The sequence below is a fragment of the Dendrobates tinctorius genome, unplaced genomic scaffold (assembly GCF_039654945.1).
Source record: "Dendrobates tinctorius isolate UK_male_01 unplaced genomic scaffold, ASM3965494v1 ptg000154l, whole genome shotgun sequence".
Taxonomy (NCBI): Eukaryota; Metazoa; Chordata; class Amphibia; order Anura; family Dendrobatidae; genus Dendrobates; species Dendrobates tinctorius.
Window position 1 is genome coordinate 4,157,822 of NW_027361821.1, and position 23,258 is coordinate 4,181,079.

The 23,258-nt window shown below is 44.2% G+C and overlaps 1 protein-coding gene across 2 annotated transcripts in view; it reads left to right on the top strand.

Moving 5' to 3' along the window:
• Positions 1-23,258, top strand: part of CUL4B (cullin 4B) — a 111,004-nt gene that overhangs the window by 12,979 nt on the left and 74,767 nt on the right. For both annotated transcript variants that reach the window (XM_073547584.1, XM_073547583.1), the window contains 3 exons: positions 2,901-3,004; positions 4,686-4,755; positions 9,588-9,661. In XM_073547584.1, coding sequence (XP_073403685.1) covers positions 2,901-3,004; positions 4,686-4,755; positions 9,588-9,661 — 248 coding nt within the window. The remainder of the gene's footprint in view (positions 1-2,900; positions 3,005-4,685; positions 4,756-9,587; positions 9,662-23,258) is intronic.

The following is a 23,258-nucleotide window of genomic DNA, read 5'->3' on the forward strand; positions in this document are numbered from 1 at the left end:
GCGGGGCATTTGGGCATCTGTCTCTTGCCTTACTAATTTGTAATGGATGAAAGTTTCCATAGCAGATAAATATTCCTCAGTCTACTGATCGGTGCAGATGCTAACAGTGCATTACTATCCCTTTGATAGGTGATAAGTTGCTATAACTGGACAACCCGTTTAATGATTGCATTGTGTATTGGTATGTGACCAGTACTGTGTGTGAAGGTGGGGGGGTTGTTATTTTAGTAGCTGCGCTAGATGTCATGTTTATCAATGGCTGATGCATTTACAGATGTGAAGTTGGCTTAATTACCGTATTTTTCGCTTTATAAGATGCACCTGATTATAAGACGCACCCTCAAATTTGGTGAAGAAAAAGAAAAAAAATGTTTTTCTTGTTAAATGGAGGTGTGTCTTATAATGCCAGTGTCTGTCTTACAAATCATATATATGTCCCTCATCCTGGTATCTGTATAACCCCCATCCTGGCACATAGCCCCCCATCCTATCCTGGTTCTGGCCTCACCTCTCTATATGCCTCCCTGCTGGAACGCACATGGCCCCCCGTCCCTATATTCCCCCCTGCTGGCATTCACACAGCCCCCCATCCCTATGTTCCCCCCTGCTGGCACACATTGTCCCCCCGGTCCTATAATCCCCCCTGCTGGCAAGCACATGCTAAAATAATAATCAGTTAACTCACCTACTGATGATGGCTCCTGCTCCCAGCTCCCCCGTGGCTTACCTGTGTCTGCTGTCATCCTCCTCCTGCAGGGCACATGCAGCAGCAGCTCATTCAGGCAGCTCTGTAGCTACAGGACCTTCCATGATGTGACCAATAGGAGCTGCAAAGCTGCGGTCATGTGACTCGCCGTGCACACTGGGAGTCATGTGACCGCAGGTCCTATGGTCACATCATGCAAAGTCCTGAAGCGATGAGCTGCCTGAATGAGCTGCTGCTGCCGCTCACCCTGCAGGAGGAGGATGACACACAGACTCGACACAGGAAAGCCATGGGGGAGCTTGGAGCAGGAGTGATCATCAGTATGTGTCTATAGTGACGGGGGTGGGGAGAATGCAGGCACATGTAATATGCACCACTCCCCTGTCTACCAACTTGGCGCTGTTTCAGCACCGAGGTGATGGACAGCGGGTGCAGTGAATATTACATGAGCCTAATGAGCGGGAGCACAGGACCTCCCACTGTCTCTGCAGCCCCCATCCAGCCCACCCCAGCCCCCTGACTCCAAGCTAGAGCCGCCCCCCCCCCCCACTCTATAGCACAGCAGCACACAGATTCGCTTTATAAGACGCACCCCCACTTTCCCCCAAAATTTGGGGGAATAAAAATGCGTCTTATAAAGCGAAAAATACGGTACCTTAACCCCTTCGCCGCAGCCCATTTTCGTTTTTGCATTTGTTTTTTGCTCCCCTTATTCCCAGAGCCGTAACTTTTTTTATTTTTCCGTCAGTATGATCATGTGAGGCCTTCTTTTTTGCGGGACGAGTTGTACTTTTGAACAACACCATTGGTTTCACCATATTGTGTACTTGGAATGGGGAAATAAATTCCAAGTGCGGAGAAATTGCAAAAAAAAGTGCAATTCCACAACTTTTTTTTACCATGTTAACCAAATGCTAAAACTGACCTGCCATTATGATTCTCCAGGTCATTATGAGTTTACAGATATCAAACATGTCTAGGTTCTTTTTTTAAATGGTGAAAAGAAAAAAAAAAACAATCCAAAGTTTAAAAAGTAAAAAAAAATTGTCATTTTCAGAGACCCGTAGAGTCTCCATTTTTCATTATCTGGGGCTGAATGAGGGCTTATTTTTTGTGGCGTGCTGATGTTTTTAATGATACCATTTTGGTGTAGATGGGCTTTTAATCGCACATTATTGCATTTTAATGCAATGTTGCAGCGACTGAAAAAAACGTAATTCTGGCGTTTTGTCTTTTTTTTCGCAACACCAAAATTCTTTTTATTTTATTTTGAATGGTGCGAAAGAGGGGTGATTTTAACTTTTTATATATTTTTTTTTTTTTTTTTTTCATATTTTTAAACTTTTTTTTTTTTTAACTTTTCATTTGCATCAATAGTCTCCATGGGAGACTAGAAGCTGCGATCTTCTGATCACCTCTGCAACACACAGGCTATTATCAGATTGCCTGTGTGTAGTAAAAATGCTCACTTGCTATGAGCGTCGTCCGTAGGGCAGTGCTCATAGCAGTCTGGCAATGACAACCACAGGGGTCTGTTGCAGACGCCGACTTGTCATGCCAACCCGTCGGCGACCCACGGTCATGTGACACAAGTGTCAATGGGTGGGATTAGTGACGTGCTTTCAGTGCAATCATATTAAATGCCGCTGTCAGAGATTGACAGCGGAATTTAACTGGTTAACAGCCGTGGGTGGATCTCGATTCCACCCGTGACTGCTAGGTACACATGTCAGCTGTTCAAAACAGCTGACGTGCCGGGAAAGGTGTGGGCTCAGTGCCTGAGCCCACATCAGAGGGAGAGACACAGCATGCGCAGTACATGTACAGCGTGTGTCATGAAGGGGTTAATGATTAGCTGCATACTACACCTAGGTGACCTTTTAAAGGGAATCTGTCACCTCATTTTGGCGTGGTATTTAAATGACTTGGGTCTGGTCCGATGAGCGGTGTTTTGGGTCCTTTCCTCCACGCCTACTTGGCCGCTGTCCACAATATTTCAGTGAATTTCTGTACTTAGTCTTCATATTACACGTGTGCGCATTGCTATCTGGACTTGCGCACGTACAGTATGCTTTGCCCAACTGCATGCAAAGCCGAAAAGCATTAGTGCGCATGTGCCGGTGAACTATGTCCCGGAGGTATTTCGCTGTGTTCTGGTTGGTTATTAATCTTAATCATGTACTTTGTTTTTTAGGCTGTTGAAAACCTTTGCTCTTACAAGATTTCTGCAAACCTCTACAAACAATTGAGGCAGATATGTGAAGACCATATCAAAGCACAAATTTACCAATTCAGAGAATATCCTTTTTTATTTTATGAATTTGTTTCTTTTTAGTCTTTGTGGCAGTAATCTGACATCTATCTGCCCTGCAGGTAAACCAGGCATCTGGACTGTATGACTAGGCCTCATTCTTAAACGCAGAGGTCCCCAACCTCTCTGACATTGAGAGCCACATCCAGCTCCCACCCCTCCTCACAGTAGTGGCACCCAAAGCCTCCATTATGGATATAATGATAACCAAAGCTTTTCCACAGAAATCACCCCAAGCAGAATACCAAGATCCAGGGGTTCCCCCAATCCCCCCCCCCAATCAGTATTCTCCCATCAAGCACTTCCCGCCACACTCGCGTCCAGCTTCAAGCACCTCCTCTGATAGGTAGTATCATCCAATCTCCATCTTTCCATATTTAAATTATCTTTAAACCTCTAAGACCAATATGAATGCTTTCAGATATGATCTTATATGCAGGGGTACTCAAAAAATTCATCATTTTGAGATGTGCTCTTCATACCTGTTTGCTACACTTGGAGCTAATGTACCAAGCTGGCAGACAGCCGCAAGCCACAATTCATGGGACCGCGAGCCACATGTGGCTCCTGAGCTTTAGCTCATACAATTATTATTAGAAGTGGTCAGGAATTCTTATTTATTAGTAATCCTCTTCCGGCAGAGACGTGCTGCTGAATTGTAGTTAGAGATGCTGGCGTTCTTATTTTGGGCATCCCATGATCATCCTTTGATTTTTGGCATGCCAACCTGTAGTGTGTATGTTATGGATAAAAATAAGTTTATGGCTTTATTCAGGTATTGGATCTGCTGCTGTGTTTTTTTTTTTTTTTTTTTTTTTTTCATTGATCGATTGCCTTGGTTTAAAGGCGTTGTCCTATCTAAACCAATAAGTCTGCACTCATTCTGTGTGAATTATGAATCCACCAGCGCGTTTCAGGGATTCGCCGGGAACTGAGGGTATGTATGAGTTATACTTACTCCCAGCAAGTAGGCGCTGGTTCACTTCCATAGACTTGTATAACTGGGTCTGAAATGGGCAAATCCCCGCTGCCCCCAGTGCGTGCGTTAGGGGGATTCATAAATCTGAAGTCACACCGAGTGACCGTACAACCCATCTAAAGATCCTTTGCACTCATAGATGAGTCGGTTTCTACCTTATGACAACCTTATTCATAGCTGGCATTGTGTGTGTCACTAGTACTTTTGTCACCAAAACTTTCTTCACATCACATTTTATCCACTCATCATTGACTCCATTGGGGATTACGCCTGAAATCTGGGATTTGGATGTTTGCGCTGATGGGCCTTTGACTGTAGTGATGCGGACAGTCACCTTGTATTCTGCCAGACATCCTTTTCAGCAATATACACCTATTTGTGGTGGGTATCAAAGCGCAGTTGACAACTCTTTTAGTTCTCTCCTCAAATCGACAGGGACGCAGTCTGCATCATTAAAGTCAAAGGCGCCATCATCACAAATGCCCGAGTCTCGTTTTTCAGGCGTTCAGAAGTAAACACTGATCCACCGATGAGTAGATAAAGCATCTTGTGAACAGTAAGGCCATCAAAAACAGTGGCTGAAAATGTCAGATCACCAGGGTAAACCTTTATTAGCAATTTCTGATACTTCATGGTATGTTATCTAAGTTTTTGGTTTCAGATTTTATTTTCCTTAATATAATATTAACAGATTCTTTGGATAGTGTTCTGTTCCTTAAAAAAATAGACAAATGCTGGCAGGATCATTGCAGACAAATGGTAAGTATGTTGCAATTGTTGGTATGTTGCTGGTTTGTGTTATCGGCCCTAAGTCTGTAGCTCTGGTGTTCAAACATCCCAGTGATAATTTACTGTGACCGTTCATGTTGTGTTGACCTAATAATAGTTGGGACGTAGAGTGATGTGGATCCACATGATGTCCTTATGACAACTCGGCTGTATACGAAAGGGAGGGTTGTCAATGAGATGCTAAAGTGGAGAACTTTCTGCATATCAAAATAGTTTAAGGGGTTCCATTCTCTTCAATCCTTAGCAAAACACTGCTCCCTAGCCATCATGCTTGCGAATGGGTGATGCACTCCTGATTGACTGTTTGGACGAGTAGCAGGGGGTCGTTGCTGGCCCAAACTTCATTCTGTGATGCAGAAGCTTTGCTCTGTGCAACATCGTTGGAGTGCAGGGGCTCTGAAGCTGATTGGATAAGTCAGAGCAGTGCTTAGAAGCTTCTTTGGAAAGCGTTTTCAAGCACCTCACTCTTTGCCTAGGTGATTGACTACCACTGATCACTCCAGAGGTGGACAGTAAACTAGACAATGAGCAGTAAACAGTAAAATTAATAAGTCCTCCATTCTTGAGATAAAGGAGTAAATTTTTAATAAATTATACATTTGTAAGCTATTTTTTTACAAGTATTTTTATATTTGAGCTGTTCTTGAAGGTGAAAATAACCCTTTAATGCTGAGTATACTAAAGAGGTCTTTTGCACTTACTTGTAACATAAGGCTGTGTTTAGGCAGTCATATTGAAAAAAGGGCCAGTCGCGTCTGAAAGTTAAGGGCAGTTTCTTGGAGAGATCTATGTCCGGCCCATAAATCTTAACATCTGATTTATATAAAAGAAAAACAGATAACACGGTATCCTTTTATTCCACTTTCTATCAGGACTGTGGAGTCTCTAAGCCAAACCTCCGACTCCTCCATTTCGATGACTCCCGAATCCACAGCACTGGTCACTACTGAGCATGTACATAAAGTGCAGCACAGATTCATCTCCTCTACGACCCCACAGCACTGGTCACTACTGAGCATGTACATAAAGTGCAGCACAGATTCATCTCATCTACGACCCCACAGCACTGGTCACTACTGAGCATGTACATAAAGTGAAGCACACATTCATCTCTATGACCACACAGCACTGGTCACTACTGACCATGTACATAAAGTGAAGCACACATTCATCTCTATGACCACACAGCATCGGTCACTACTGAGCATGTACATAAAGTGCAGCACAGATTCATCTCATCTATAACCCCCACAGCACTCGTCACTACTGAGCATGTACATAAAGTGCAGCACAGATTCATCTCATCTACGACCCCACAGAACTGGTCACTACTGAGCATGTACATAAAGTGAAGCACAGATTCATCTCTATGACCACACAGCACTGGTCACTACGGAGCATGTACATAAAGTGCAGTACAGATTCATCTCATCTATAACCCCACAGCACTGGTCACTACTGAGCATGTACAGAACAGATTCATCTCGTGTACGACCCCACAGCACTGGTCACTACTGAGCATGTACATAAAGTGGAGCACAGATTCATCTCATCTATGACCACACAGCACTGGTCACTACTGAGCATGTACAGTCGAAGGGAGGGACGAGGGGAGTTATATCGAGCATATATCATGATCTACTACACTCCTATCTGGGGGACAATCACCTCACTGCAAAGAGTAAATGGGAAAGGGAGGTGGGTACCCTCACAACAGAACAATGGGAGGCTATTCTTGAATATGTCCCGAAGATCTCTCTAAGCGAGCAGGCACGGCTCTCCCAATTATATGTAATACATAGAACATACAAAACACCCCTGGTCCTATTCAAGGCGGGCTTGAGGGGAGACTCTAGCTGCCCTAGATGTGGCACAGACCAGGCCGGACTGTTACACATGCTATGGTCGTGTCCGCGGCTGGTGGCATACTGGCTGGTCGTTATCAACAAAATTGAGAGAGCTTATGCATGTACGCTTGACAGGAATCCAGTGCTGTGTGTTTTGGGGGAGGTGGATGGGATACCTGTCTCGGAACATTACAAAGTGGCAATAGCGAGGTTGCTGTATGTGGCACGCAAACTAATAGCACGAAAATGGAAGGATTCGGAACCCCCCACTAGGAGGGAATTTATTGCTCAGACACGTACGGTAATGCATTTAGAGGAAAGCATTTACAGGCGAAGGCATGGTGAAAGAACTTTCGAAAAAATATGGTCCGCCTGGATGGCGGTGATATGATTGCTAAGACTCTCAAGTATACCCGGCATAAGGAGTATTGGGGGAGGGGGGGGATGGCTTTGATTGTATTACTACAAGATATGTGAATTGTTACATGTATATTGATATCCACTGTTTATTGTTTAAAATCTTTTGAAACCTAAATAAAAATAACTGGTTTAAAAAAAGAGTATGTACAGTCATATGTTATAGTTTGGGCACCCCTATTAATGTTAACCTTTTTTCTTTATAACAATTTTGTTTTTTGCAACAGCTATTTCAGTTTCATATATCTAATAACTGATGGACTCAGTTATATTTCTGGATTCAAATGAGGTTTATTGTACTAGCAGAAAATGTGCAATCTGCATTTAAACAAAATTTGACCGGTGCAAAAATATGGGCACCTCAACATAAAAGTGACATTAATATTTCGTAGATCCTCCTTTTGCAAAAATAACATCCTCTAGTCGCTTCCTGTAGCTATTAATGAGTTCCTGGATCCTGGATGAAGGTATTTGTGACCATTCCTGTTTACAAAACAATTCCAGTTCAGTTAAGTTTGATGGTCGCCGAGCATGGACAGCCCGCTTCAAATCATCCCACAGATGTTCAATGATATTCAGGTCTGGGGACTGGGATGGCCATTCCAGAACATTGTAATTGTTCCTCTGCATGAATGCCTGAATACATTTGGAGCGGTGTTTTGGATCATTGTCTTGCTGAAATATCCATCCCCTGCGTAACTTCAACTTCGTCACTGATTCTTGCACATTATTGTCAAGAATCTGCTGATACTGAGTTGAATCCATGCGACCCTCAACTTTAACAAGATTCCCGGTGCCGGCATTGGCCACACAGCCCCAAAGCATGATGGAGCCTCCACCAAATTTTACTGTGGGTAGCAAGTGTTTTTCTTGGAAGGCTGTGTTTTTTAGCCTCCATGCATAACGCCTTTTTGTATGACCAAACAACTCAATCTTTGTTTCATCAGTCCACAGGACCTTCTTCCAAAATGTAACTGGCTTGTCCAAATGTGCTTTTGCATACCTCAGGCGACTCTGTTTGTGGCGTGCTTGCAGAAACGGCTTCTTTCGCATCACTCTCCCATACAGCTTCTCCTTGTGCAAAGTGCGCTGTATTGTTGACCGATGCACAGTGACACCATCTGCAGCAAGATGATGCTGCAGGTCTTTGGAGGTGGTCTGTGGATTGTCCTTGACTGTTCTCACCATTCTTCTTCTCTGCCTTTCTGATATTTTTCTTGGCCTGCCACTTCTGGGCTTAACAAGAACTGTACCTGTGTTCTTCCATTTCCTTACTATGTTCCTCACAGTGGAAACTGACAGGTTAAATCTCTGAGACAGATTTTCAGGGGAAGGATACAAAAAGTTATGTTGAATAATCTTTGTTTTCAGATCATTTGAGAGTTGTTTTGAGGAGCCCATGACGCCACTCTTCATAGGAGAATCAAATAGGAGAACTACTTGCAAGTGGCCACCTTAAAAACCTTTTCTCATGATTTGATACACCTGGCTATGAAGTTCAAAGCTCAATGAGGTTACAAAACCAATTTAGTGCTTCAGGAAGTCAGTAAAAAGTAGTTAGGAGTGTTCAAATCAAGAAAATGATAAGGGTGCCCATACTTTTGCACCAGTCAAATTTTGTTTAAATGCAGATTGCACATTTTCTGTTAGTACAATAAACCTCATTTGAATCCAGAAATATAACTGAGTCCATCAGTTATTAGATATATGAAACTGAAATAGCTGTGGCAAAAACTAAAATTGTTATAAAGAAAAAAGGTTAACAGTAATAGGGGTGCCCAAACTTTAACATATGACTGTACATAAAGTGCAGCAGAGATTCATCTCAACGAAGCCCATATCCTTAGATCAGGAGCAGAACAGACATTTATTGGACATTTCATAACTTTCCCAAATTATTAATAAAAAATTTACAGCACAAACTGCATTGTACTACTGTACCCAATTTACTATATATTTTAGGAGTTTGAGTCCGGTCCATTTTAGGCTATGTGCACACGCTGCGGTTCCGCTGCGGTTTTGGCCCTGCGGAACCGCAGCAGTTCCGTAGACATGGTATTTTACCATGTTAGCCTATGGGTTTTCAAAACCGCAGTGCTCACTCTGCGTTTTTTTCCGCGCAGTTTTGCTGCGGTTTTTTTTCTGCAGCATGTCAATTATTTCTGCGGATTCTGCTGCGGTTTCACACCTTTAACATAGTAGAGGTGTGAAACCGCAGGGCAAAACCGCAGGCCAAACCGCAGGTCACTTTACCTGCGGTTCCGCGGGAAAAAACCCGCAGGTGAATCTGCAGTGTGTGCACACAGCCTTATACTGACTCCGACTCCACAGCCCTGTTCCTATGACAAACGTCCATATAGACAACTTAGGCTGGTTGTTCCCTTTAATGATGTGACACATTGGTGGCCTATCTCTTCCAGCTGTGGTAACATTTCATCCCTGTCATCAAGGTCATGGAATGGTGGTATGCAAGTAGTGAGGAGTTGGTCACATATAATTGTTGAAATAAACTTGTTTTTTTTTTTTTTTTTTTCGAAGATCATGATTAGAAGTATTTTCCTATTTCTGGATCGTACCTATGTTCTTCAGAACTCCATGCTGCCTTCTATATGGTAAGTTTATTCTCTTTACGGGTTCATATAAAATGCACAAAAAAAACCTCATTTATCAATAAATTGAACGATAAGGTCCAGAGTTATTTTTTTTTGTCAGCAGGTAAGAAGGAAAAAATGCAGCCACAATGCAGTAAAACAAGCCTCCTGAATCTACTTATAACAGGGTTTATTCTAAAATTAAGCTCAAGTCCAAAATTAAATCACATAAAGTGCAAATGCAATAGCACAAGATACCATTAGCATATAAATACAGAAAATATATATATTTATAGTTATAAGGTGCCAGTGCTCAGAAATACACTAAAGTGCTAAAAAATTGCAAATATACCAAAAATATATGAATAAATACAGATAATAAATATATATAATTATAAGGTGCCAGTGCACAGATAAAACGCTATGCCAATATACAAAATAAGTAAGATTCAATTCTTTAGCACTTTTTAGTGTTTTTCTGAGCACTGGCACCTTATAACTATAAATATATATATATTTTCTGTATTTATATACTAATGGTATCTTGTACTATTGCATTTTTAGTTTGTGATTTAATTTTGGACTTGAGCTTAATTTTTGTATAAACACTGTTATAAGTAGATTCAGGAGGCTTGGTTTATTGCATTGTGGCTGCATTTTTCCTTCTTACCTGCTTGGTTAGCGTTACTCTGGCGATATATGTATAATTTTGTATCTAATAATATGATTGACTGACAAAAATAACTCTGGACCTTATCTTTCAATTTATTGATTAATGATGTTTTTTGTGCATTTTAGTGTTTCTAGGAGTTTGAGATTTTCTATTTCTCCTATGCCTCATTGGGGGACACAGAGACCGTGGGTATTATGCTTTCCTGCCACTAGGAGGACACTAAGTAAACTAGAAAAAGTTAACTCCTCCCCTGCAGCATACACTCTCTCGCTGCACGAGATCTCACCAGTTCTTGCTTAGTGTCTGTAGGAGGCGCTTGGGTCTGGTTTCAGACCCCCATCGTTTTTATTTTATTTTTGAATTTTTCTGTAAATTTTTCTTTTTTAATTAACGGAGTGAAGGGGGCAACAGTTCCTTTCTACGGCCCGCTCTCCCCCGAACTAACAGGCAAGCACGTGGAGTAACCCTTCATGTACACTTTCCTGAGACAAATGGGGCTGATTCCTTACCGATCACGGATTCGAGGGCGAGCGCAGGAGACCCGTTATGGAAAAGATCGTACAGCGCTTTCTTCAGCCCTGAGTCAGCCCCATAGCTCTCCGTCCCCCTCCCCATAGGGAGGACCGATTGAGCTTACCTCTTTAAGCTCTCCGTCCTCCTGCCCTGAGGGAGGACCGATCGAGCATCCCCCTTCAAGAACTCCTGCGGCTCTGCTACATCAGCCCAGGATGAGAAGAATGGACTTGGTGCTGAGTGAGCACTGGAGTGGAGGTACGGGGTCGGGTACTGCCCCCGGGAGAAGCGCTGACTTAGCGTCAGCGGCGGCACACCGGCGCCTTCGCACCCCCCACGTTCAGCGTTCTCGGGTGGCCCGAGAAATTTAGTCCCCGGCTTTTTGCGGCCTGCTAGGCCGCAAGTTCCATAGCGCCGCCCACTAGTGCCGCCCCGCCCCCGGTGCCTACCGCGGGTAGGCCAGAAATTGAGCTCCCGACTTTTCAGGCCTACTAAGCCGCAGTTTGCATAGTGCCGCCTGTGCTATTATCGCCGCCCCCTCCTCTTGGCACCTCTCGTTACTGGCTAGATGCGCAATTGTAATCTCCGGGGCCATCTCCCTTTACCTCAGAGCTGTGAGGTGACCTTTCAGGCAGGTTCCGGGTGACACTACAACAGCTATTCCTCCCGGGGGACGCAGTACAGGACCGGGTAAACTGCATCTGCCTTCAGACTACGGCTTAACCCTTTCCCGGCACATTCTCTGCTGCAGTAAGACTCTGACGTTAACCCTTTCCGGAGCGCTATGTCGTAATCTAAGGAAGCTAAGCAGGCTGCTAAGAAGCACACTACGTCTATGCCGTGTGTACCACTTGAAAATCTACTCTGCCCAGTGCCAGATTGATCTGTTATGCACGGACTGCGACGCGGCATGCGCCTAAACGCCTCTCGCCGCCGCCGCTGCTGCGAGTCTTCCTGCGTTTAGTCCAGGGCTGTGGAGTCGGTAAGCCACAGTTGCGACTCCGACTCCTGGATTTTATCAGGCTCCGACTCCGGCTCCGACTCCATCATAAATGGCCAATTCATAACAACAAATTTACTGTTGTAAAATATTAAACATCGTGCTTATTCAGTTTCTCACCATCATATAAGTAATCAGACCACTTAGAGCAAAAACTACATTTATTAGAATACAATTAGAATATAGCAAATAACTTTTATAAACTGTAAGTAAATATGCAATAAACACTTTTATGCAGTTAATAAGAAGAAATCTATAAATTTGTCCTCAGAAAAAGTATTGCCTCTGTCAGATCCTCCTTCATGGATGCCCTCAAATCTGATCTAATTATTTTGAGAGCAGAGAACAACCTCTCTACACTAACTTGTGTTGGTGGCAAAGCAGTAACCACTCGGGCAACATCTCTGACAATGTCAGGATACAGAGGAATCTCTTGTTGCACTGTTATTTTTGATGAACGGTCAAATTTCTCAATTTCTTTTAGTGCACATGAAAAATTCTGCTGAAATGTACTGGCTGTGTTCCTTGATGGGGATGACTCTTCTTCTATGCGGGAACGCTTTGCACGGTCCTTGTGATCCAAATATTTTTCGAAATTAAATTCTTCATCAGTTGATGATGAGGGTGAAGATGTGGCAGGACGACCAAATTCTTCTTGTTCCTCCTGACTGTTCTGCAACCCTTTCATCCTTACTGCTATTTCAAACAGAGCTTCTTTTCCTTTACTTAGCTGTTGATCATCTAGAAGAATCCGATGCATTGGGTCTACATAAACAGCTGCCAAAAGAATGTTATTTTGTAATAGTAGCTCCTCTCTCCATTTCATTGATGTAGCAATGCCACTTGCAATTAACCCTCCTCTTTGGGACAGGCGAAACATCAGGTTCTTCCACTCCTTTAAGAAAATACCTGGAGTTAAGTCCTCTGCTTGTAATTTTTTAGTCACTGTAAATGGGTGCTCTAGCAATTTTTCCAGCTCAGTCACCTGATTCCACTGACTTTCATTTAGCGTCAGTTGAGGGTTAGCCATGTCTACAAGAAAGGTTTTCAGTTCAACCAAGCGCTGAATCATTAAGTAAGTACTGCCCCATCGTGTGGCTTGATCAATATTTGCCCCTTTTCCAGCACGTCTCTTCAAAATTGAGTCAACTTTAGGGGTTCTGGCAGCAGTAGCCAATTTTCTCACCTTGCCAATCAGTGCAGCAGCATGTCCTTCTTGCAGACTGTCTCTTATAGCCAGCTGTAGTGTATGCACAACACAGCGCATGTGATGAATGAAAGAACATATTGACACAGTTTCAACAAGATCATCTAAACTATCATGTTGCTGTTCATCTGAAGCAACTTCAGTTTGCTCCTCAGTTACAATACTGTGTTCCTCTATTTCAAACATTTCTGTGTCTGTGGACCCAGAATGTTCTTCTAGCTGCTGGTCACCATCATTACTCTCATTCATTAGCTTAATAGTACTTATCATATTTGAAGCATTGTCAGTTACGACAGAAAGAACTTGCTCTTTTTTAAGTTCATAGTCTTGCAGAACCTTTTCCACCAAGACCTGGAGAAACTCACTGGTGTGATGAGCTTTGGTGTCTTTTACTGCCAATGTCTTGGTAACTATTTCATTTTTGTCACAAACAAATCGGACATTGATGGCAAAATAGTTCACTCTGTGACGTGTGCAGGCATCCATTTTAAGAAACAGAAAGCGTCCCTTGAGAGTTTTTTTAAGTTCTTCCTTTTGTTTAAAAGCTTCTTCGATTACTAATTTTCTAATACTCTCTCTCTCCAGAGAAACACCAAGCTTGCGGGCCATTTCCCCATTCAGACACATAAAAGCTGGTCGTGAAAATAATGAAATAGGCACACTATCCTTTACAACAAGCTCTATGATCTGTTTTTTAAATGTATCTACTGTCATTGTCACAGTAACTGTCACTGACAAAATATCTTGCCACTGATGGCTGCAAAGTTCTCTGCTCCTTTGTTTGGCTGGAAGAGCTGGGCACTGGTTCATTGGTTTGGATGCAGTCTTTCTCATCCACTGCTTTCAGTACTTCTGGATGAAAGCGCTGTAAATGTCTCTTTAGATTAGAAGCTCTGGTAGGAGCATTTTTATCTTTGCCTGAATATGCACTCATCTTGGCTTCACAGCATTTGTTTTCGTCTGGATCATTTGTCATACACTGACAGACATAATGTTTTCTATCTTGAGTGATGGTGAAATGTTCAAATACAGCTGATTTAATGTGATGCTTCTTTGACATTCTCAGGTTTTTAATTCTGCATTCACAATCCAAATGACAATTGTTTTTCCTAAAAACAATTGTACAAAATTATTGCCAGGTCGTACAACTGATATAGTGGTCAGTAATACTGTTATTATTCCTCATGTACTCACAGTTAACTGATGCAAAGTTTGTTGAAAGGATAATACTTCTTACAGTCTTCCTCTTCTGAGTAGCAGGCAGCTGTGAGATGCTTGGAAGACGCACACCTAGTATGAGCTAGTCTAGAGGAGGAGCTTTACTACTAAGAATTTGCAACACATTTTCACTTTCAGTTTCATACATTGTAAGTAGGGGGGTTGGGGCAGCATGCGGTTAACCAAGTATAAGATTAGATAAGGGCAGTGGAGAACAGTGACACACAAGAAGTAAGAAATGTCTCTATCTCCAGCAGAACTGCTTAATCACTGTTGTTCATAGTTTGATAGAACATATATATTTGAGTAACATTTATAAAATTCATATGAAAGTTCAATTATGAAATATTAATACATTTTTTTTTTAAAGCTGGAGTCGGTACATTTCTACCGACTCAGACTCCGACTCCACGACTCCCGACTCCACAGCCCTGGTTTAGTCCCCCTGAGTGGGCTGCGTCCCTGTCACGGTCGGTGGGGTCACGGACTCTGGCTATAGTCTCTCTCCGGGAAGCCTCTTTAACTCAGAGGGCGTCTTCGCGGGAAACCGTCCACCAGCAGGGGCCGTACTTGTTCAAGGGACAGTCAAGCAAGAGAGCGGACCAATGACGCGTTCCCCAGTCACGCTCGTGTTTCAGCACCAACGAGTTCTGTTTCTCGCTCTCCCTCTCCTAATGGTGACAGCGAGTACGACTCTGAATTGGAATCTGACGCGTCGGCTCCCCAGAATCCTCCAACTGACCAAGAGTCGTTTGATCCACTGAAAGAATCCGTCAACAGGATTCTGGAGTTGAAGGAGGAAAATACTCCTCGTCCAGCACACGCTTTTTCTTTTAAGAGGACCAAGCGTGTGCGCAAATTATTTACCAGCCACCCTGATTTTAAGGACATTGTCCAGAAACATGGGGATCGACCACATAAAAGGTTCACAGGGCAAAAGTCTATTCAGGCTAAATTCCCTTTCCACCCAGACCTAACGGAAGATTGGTTGCAGTCCCCATCTGTGGACCCTCCTGTATCGAGGCTGGCTTCTTAGACGCTCATATCCATTTCGGAAGGTTCCTCAGTCAGAAACGTCAAACTGATTATCTCGCCCGCTCAGTTTTTGAAGCTTCAGGAGCGGTGTTTTTTCCATCGTTTGCAGCTATTTGGTTACTAAGGCTATGGCCGCTTGGACAGCGGTCTTAATCACTGCTCTTAAGGGTAGCAATCTCCCTCCGGAAGCGTCCAACGTCGCCAGGTTGATAGTTCGCGCAGGAGATTTTGTAGTTGATGCCTGTTTTGATGCCGCCAATGGTGCTGCTCAAATTGCCGCTAATGCAATCTCCATTAGAAGAGCTCTTTGGCTCTGTGACTGGCGAGCGGATGCCATGTCTAAAAGATCGCTAACTTCTCTACCTTATCAGTCTGGTCTCCTCTTTGGGGAGAAGCTGGACCAGCTCATCTCTGATTCTACCGGGGGGTAAAAGTAATATCCTTCCTCTGCAAAGGACTGTTCGGCTGTTTCGGAACCAACTGCCGACACGATTTCTTTTCGCAATAACTCCGATTGGTCCTCCCCTACCTTCTCTTCCGACTCTAGTCGGCCCCCACGCGGAGACATAGGCACCCAGGTCTCATACAGACCTAATCGCTCTTGGAAGTCCAGACCAGGGCATCCGGTTCTTGAGGACCACGATCCCACAAATGTTCTACGCAATGACTTGTTGCGGTATCCGGCGGACGACGGCAGAGTAGGAGGTCCTCTTCTTTCATTCGGTCTCACCTGGCTCGTAGTCGTCCACGACAAGTAGGTTAGGGAACTGGTGTCCTCCGGAGACAAGATAGAATTCTCCTCTCCTCCTTCAACACGTTTCTTCCCGTCCTACCTCCCCAAAAGGAAGACAACAGCCTTCCTTCGGGCTGTTCAGGCGTTGCAAAAGGACGGAGTTGTCATTCCGGTCCCTCAGGACGAACGGTTCAGAGGTTTTTATTCAAACCTTTTTGTGGTTCCAAAGAAGGACGGGACGATGCGGCCCATACTGGACCTCAAACTGTTAAATCATTTGGTCAAGGTACGGCGGTTCCAAATGGAATCTCTCCAATCAGATGTCGCTTCCATGGAAAAAGGAGAGTTCCTAGCATCCATCGACATCAAGGACGCTTGCCTTCACATTCCGATCTGCCGTCCCACCAGCAGTTCCTACGTTTTGCAATTCACGAGGAACACTTCCAGTTTGTTGCCTTGCCCTTCAGACTCTCCACTGCCCCCAGGGTCTTTACCAAGGTCATGGCGGCTGTCACGGCCGTTCTTCACTCTCGGGGAGTGGTAGTGTTACCGTATCTGGTCGACCGGCTCATCAAGGGCCCGTCCTTTCAAGCATATAACTATTAATGCACTTTCTCGCCTGGGCTGGAAAATAAACTTGGAAAAGTCCTTCCCAAAGCCGGCTCAATAGATTTCCTTTTTGGGAATGATCTTTGACACTTCCTGCAGGTTGGTCATTCTCCCTCAGAGAAGACTCGAGCCTTACAACAAGCAGCGTGGTCTCTTTCTCAACCAGTTTCTCACTCCATTTGTTTCAAGAATTCTTGGATAGATGGTAGCAGCGATTGAGGCTGTCCTGTTCGCCCAGTTCCATCTCCATCCCTTGCAACATGTGATTCTGAGACAAGAACCCGTTCTCCCTGGACCGTCGGTTCCTCCTGTCTCTGTGGGTCAGACAAGCCCTCAAGTGGTGGACTCTGAAATCCTCCCTGAATCAAGGGAAGTATTTTCTCCCAGTACAATGGTTGGTTGGTAGAAACACCGACGCAAGTCTTCTGTGCTGGGTTGCGGTTTTTCGTCACCACACGGCACAGGGTCGGTGGTCTCCTCGAGAGTCTCGTCTCCGCACCAACATCCTAGAGATTCAAGCGATCAGATTAGCCCTACAGAGTTTTCACCATCTCCTTGCAGTGCCCTCCGTCAGGATCCAATCCGACAACGCCACGGCTGTGGCGTATACCAACCGCCAGGGGGGAACTCGAAGCAGGATGGCCATGCACGAAGTGAGTCACATCCTCCACTGGGCTGAAACCGATCATTCGCCCATCTCGGCAGTCCACATCCCGGGCGTAGAAAATTGGGCAGCAGATTATCTCAGCCGCCTGGGCCTGGCCTCGGGAGAGTGGTCTCTTCATCCGGAGGTTTTTTAGCAGATTTGTTATCGTTGGGGGACTCCGGATGTGGATCTCATGGCTTCGAGATTAAACAACAAGGTTCCTCAATCCATCGCCCGATCACGCGATCCACGCGCCTTCGGTGCGGACGCCCTAGTTCTGCCGTGGCACCGTTTACGGCTCCCGTATATCTTTCTTCCCTTGCTTCCGAGGGTCATCAAGAAGATCAGATTGGAAAGAGTACCACTGATTCTTGTCACGCCAGATTGGCCGCGCCGCTCTTGGTACGTAGAACTGATTCAACTAGTCGCCAACGGTCCCTGGCATCTTCCAGATTGTCCGGATCTGCTCTCTCAGGTGCATCTTTATGTTGTGACATAGTTATTGTTCAACTGTTTAAGCTCCTACTGCTTTTTCACCGAACTGAGTTCTCGTCCAGCGAGAGGGTGTATGCTGCAGGGGAGGAGTAAACTTTTTCTAGTTTAGTTAGTGTCCTCCTAGTGGCAGGAAAGCATAACACCCACGGTCTCTGTGTCCCCCAATGAATGGCTCGGAGGCAAGGGTTTTACGGTGAGTACACAATCCCTTTTTTCTCATCTATTGGAAAGTATAAGTATATTTAAGCGTTAAGAAAATTAAACCTAACCAGTTATTATATACAGTGGCTTGCAAAAGTATTCACCTCCCTGGGTATTTTTGTGTTTTGCTACCTCACAACTTGCAACTTCACTGTTTTTGAGACTTTTGAAACAGTTCATGTAAAGAACATGCCTACAACTGACCCATTTGGTTTTCTTTTTGTAACGCAAACAACAAATAGAGCAAAGTAATTGTAAACTTAAGCGTGCATAACTGTTCACCCCCTTAGTCAGTTGTTTGTAGAGCCTCCTTTTGTGGCAATTACAGTTGCAAGTCCACATCTTGCTACTTGTCAAAACTGCTCCAGATCCTTCTAGTTAGATCTTCAAGTCTGTTCACACATTCTCAATCGGGTTAAGTTCTGGGCTTTGACTAGGCCGCTCCTAAACATTTACACCTTTTCACTTAAACCATTCGAGTGTTGCTTTAGCCGTATGCTTTGGACCATTGTCTTGTTGGAAGGTGAACCTCCGTCCCAGTCTGAAATCGGTGACTGACTAAAGCAGGTTTTGCTCAAGAATATCCCTGTATTTTGAACCATCCATCTTCCCCTCGACTCGGACCATTTTACCTCTTTGATGCTGAAAAACATCACCACAACATGCTGCAGCCACCACTATGATTCATTGTGGGGATGGTGTTCTCTTGGTGATGAGCTGTATTGATTTGGCGCCAGATATACTGTTTGCCTTGGTGGCCAAAAATTCAATTTGTCTCATTTGGCCAGAATACCTTCCTTCATTCATTTGGACCAGACTTGCGTGCATCCGTCATCTGGTACACCCTGATATAATACGTGTGTGAGAGGAATGCAAGATTACTGCGCTCCATGAGAGAGCTTCTGGTTGGAGCAATGGGCACGCATGTGCAGTAGGTACCCAGAAGTGACTATCGGTTCTGCAGGGGATTATGTCCCCGAGGAGATGTGAGGTCAAGCGGTAAGACTCCTTCATTTAAAATACATATGTATGTGCATCTTTATCATATATTCCAATTAAATAAGGGACTTTTGGTCACCAACCATAATTAATAACAATTTACATGTTGATCTTACTGGGAAGTACTGCTTGACCTCAGTCTTATGTAAAATGAGCCTGGATTGGCTCTGCCAACTGAGCTTTCTGGTTGATTGACCTTCCCCTGTCTTCACTTGCTGACATCGGACCCAAAGCTTTAACCCCTTAACTCCCGGAGCTTTTTCCATCAATATGGCCATGTGAGGGCTTATTTTTTGCGGGACAAGTTGTACTTTTAAACGGCACCATTGGTTTTACCATGTCATGTACTCGAAAACGGGAAAAAAATTCTAAGTGCGGTGAAATTGCAAAAAAAAGTGCAATCCCACACTTTTTTGCTTGGCTTTTTTGCTAGGTTCACTAAATGCTAAATCTAACCTGCCATTATGATTCTCCAGGTCATTACCAGTTCATAGGCACCAAACATGTCTATTTTCTTTTAGTAGTGAAAAAAAATTCCAATATTTACTTTAAAAAAAAAAGCGCAATTTTCTGAGACCCATAGCGTCTCCATTTTTCGTGATCTGGGGTCGGGTGAGGGCTTATTATTTGCTTGCTGGGCTGATGTTTTTAATGATACCACTTTTGTGCAAATACGTTCTTTTGATCGCCCGTTATTGCATTTTAATGCAATGTCGCAGCGACCAAAAAATCTTAATTCTGGCGTTTTTAATTTTTTTCTCGCGACGCCGTTTAGCGATTGGGTTAATGCTTTTTTTTTTTTGATTGGTCGATTCTGAACGTGGCGATACCTATTATGTGTGATTTCTTTTTTTTTTTTTTTTTGATTGGTGCGAAAGGGAGGTGATTTCAACTTTTAGGGGTTTTTTTTACTTTTTTTTTTTTTTTTTTTTTTTAAACTTTTTTTTTTTTGTATGCTTCAATAGCCTTCATAGGAGGCTTGAAGCATGCACAACTCGATCGGCCCTGCTACATATCGGCGATGAGCAGATTGCCCATATGTAGCAGATTTACTGCAGTGCTTTGAGCGCCGACCACCGTGCGGCGCTCAAAGCGATCTGCCTGCAACAACCATAGAGGTCTCTATGAAACCTGAGTGCTATTTAAATGCCTGCTGTCAGCTTTGACAGCGGGAATTAACTAGTTAATAGGCGCGGGCGGATGACTATTTTGCTCGCGCCTATTTCAGGCACGTCAGCTGTTTATAACAGCTGAGCTGTCACGGCTTTGAGGTGGGCTCACCGCCGGAGCCCACCTCAATGGAGGGAGATCCTTACTGATGACGTCCTATTCCGTCATCGGTAAGGAAGGGGTTAAAAAGGTCTGGTAACCCATTTGCTAGCCTGATGAAGCCAGTCTAACTGGTGAAACATGTTGAGGCTTAGGAGCTTTTTTAGTGTCTAGTCAGTGTATCTCTGGGTTGTTTTCCAATGGGATAATAAAGTTACTGACCTCGCCAACATACCATAATCCAAAAAGAATACACTTAATGGGATAATGAATACAATTTAATATAATAAGCAGTATACTAATATCCTAAGACATATACTGACTAAACAGATTTTAAAAGTTTTTCCTTTAAATAGTCTGAGTAAAAGATAATTTTTATGGTCTTTAGATAGGGTTTATTTACCTTTTGGCAATTTGTTAATAATTGTTTGATTACCCTACGCTGACTATTTGAACACCATCAGTTATCAATGAGAACTTGCATGGAGTCCCAGACCAAGGAAGATTGAAAGTCATCATGTGTTTCTTCCATTTTCCTAGTAACTGTTCCAACAGTTGTTGCCTTCTCACCAAGCTGCTTGCCTATTGTCCTGTAGCCCAGGACAGGCTTTGTGCAGGTCTACAATCTTGTCCCTGGTGTCATTAGACAGCTCTTTGCTCTTGGCCAGGTGTAATTTATACAGGTAATGAGTGCAGAGTAGGAGACTTCTTAAAGGAAACCTGTCACCTGTTTTGGCCGCTATAAGATGCGGCCACTGCCTTTCAGGGCTTATCTACAGCATTCTATAATGCTGTATGTAAGCCCCCGGTCTGAACTGTAAGATAAGAAAAATAAGATTAATCATACTCACCCGGGGAGGGGGGGGCAGTCCGATGCGGTCTGGAGCGATGGGCATTGCGGGTCCGGCGCCTCCCATCTTCTTGAGATGCCGCCCTCCTGCTTACTTTATCACTCCCGGCATCGCACTTCTGCGCAGGGGTACTTCTCTGCCCTGTTTTGGGCAGATCAAAGTACTGCAGTGCCCCTCCTAAACTGCGACTTAAAATTGTACGCCAAAATAATCTCAGCTAGAATACATAAAGTTCTTCCATCACTGATTTCCCCGGATCAAGTGGGGTTTGTGGCGGGGAGGCAGGCGAAAGATGGGACGAGACGTATGCTGGATCTGATTGCGGTGGCTGAGGGGAGGAAAATCCCCAGTGTATTCCTGTTCCTGGACGCAGAGAAGACGTTCGACAGGGTGCACTGGGGATATCTGAAATCTGTTCTGGCCAAGTTTGATTTCAAAGGCCCCATACTTAATGCCATAATGGCGCTGTACTCTAACCCTAACGCCAAAGTTCTGGCATCCGGATTTATATCTCTGAGTTTTGAATTAACCAATGGGACACGCCAGGGGTGTCCGCTCTCCCCTATCATCTATGCCCTTGCTATAGAGCCTCTGGCGCAGACTATCCGTGAATGCCCTCGGATCTCGGGGATTCGAGTGGGGAGTATAAATCATGTGGTCAGTCTATATGCAGATGACGTGATTTTATCTTGCACTAATCTAGAGGTGTCCCTACAACACGTAATGGAGATCCTGTCCTCCTTCGCTCAAGTCTCGTATTACAAGCTTAATATTACCAAGTCCTTAATTTTTCTGCTCTTCTTGCCAGCCTCTACCAGAGCCACTCTTTCTCATCTTTACCCTTTCAAATGGGAAGACGAGGGAATCCCCTACCTGGGTATTATACTGGCCCCGCTACACTCCGTGATCCGGAAAAATCTGCTGACCCTGCACACCTCATTGGATAAAGAACTTACTCGCCTTTCTCTTCTCCCGCTCTCTTGGGTGGCGAGAATGCAGACTTTTAAAATGATCTGTCTCCCAAAAATTATCTACTTACTTCGGTGCCTGCCCCTAACAATTCCGCAACGGTATCTCACCAAAATTCATTCGCTAATGAGTAAATTTATATGGGCTGGGAAAAAACCTAGAATAGCCCTGAGATGTATGCATGCCCCGTTCAGTGGTGGAGGAATGGGTATTCCTAATATTCTAACATATCACAGAGCTGCTATCCTGGAACTGGCTCGAGATTGGTGGAAGAATGATTCAGACTTGAGATGGTTACAGATTGAGTACACCTGGGCACAGGCCCACTCCCCTAAACAATTCATAGACTCCCTGCTCCTAACCCCTTCGCCCCCCGGCGATCTTCTACCCACCACAGCAGCTCTAAAGAAAGCTTGGTCCTTATGGAGCAAGCCAGTGTCACAGGCTCTAGGTCCCAGCCTTCCCCTTAGATCGCTGGAAGCCTTCATTCCGAATTTGAATCTTGCCGCCTGGACACGTGGAGGTCCAATTACCCTAGCAGATCTCTATAGAGAAGGCGTCCTACTCCCGTACTCAGAAATGTGTGTTAAATTTAACCTCCCCCGACACCGTTTATTCCAGTTTTTTCAAATACGTCACATCCTTCAGTCCGCTCCTCACCTACCGGTTCCCACAACAGCCGACCACGCCGCAATTAAAAAATTCTTTCAAAATAGCAAAATCAAAGGCCTTTCATACATCCATAACCTGCTAAACTCCCCGGAACCGGACAAACAATTGCTGTATATGCTCAAATGGGAAAAAGATCTAGCCTCTCAGCTTCCGTCGCAAGAATGGTTCGCGGCCTCAAAATGGATCCACAAATTCTCTTCATGTCTCAATCACATAGAGCAATTAAAAAAGGTTCATCTGCGGTGGTACAACTCCCCTACTAAACTGGCTTCTTTTTCCCCCACATATGTCACCTTTGTGCTGGAGGGGATGCAACCACAGGGGCACCTTGTGTCATATGTGGTGGTTTTGCCCTAAGTTATCTAACTTCTGGCAGGAGGTGTTCAATCTAATCCATGAGGTTACTAGTCTCCGTCTTTCCCCAAACCCAACCTTAGCGGTGCTACACATTGGCCTAGATGGGATCCCGGATCTTTTAAAAAATATCATTTCTCACATTCTCATAGCCGGCAGGTACTGTGTGGCATA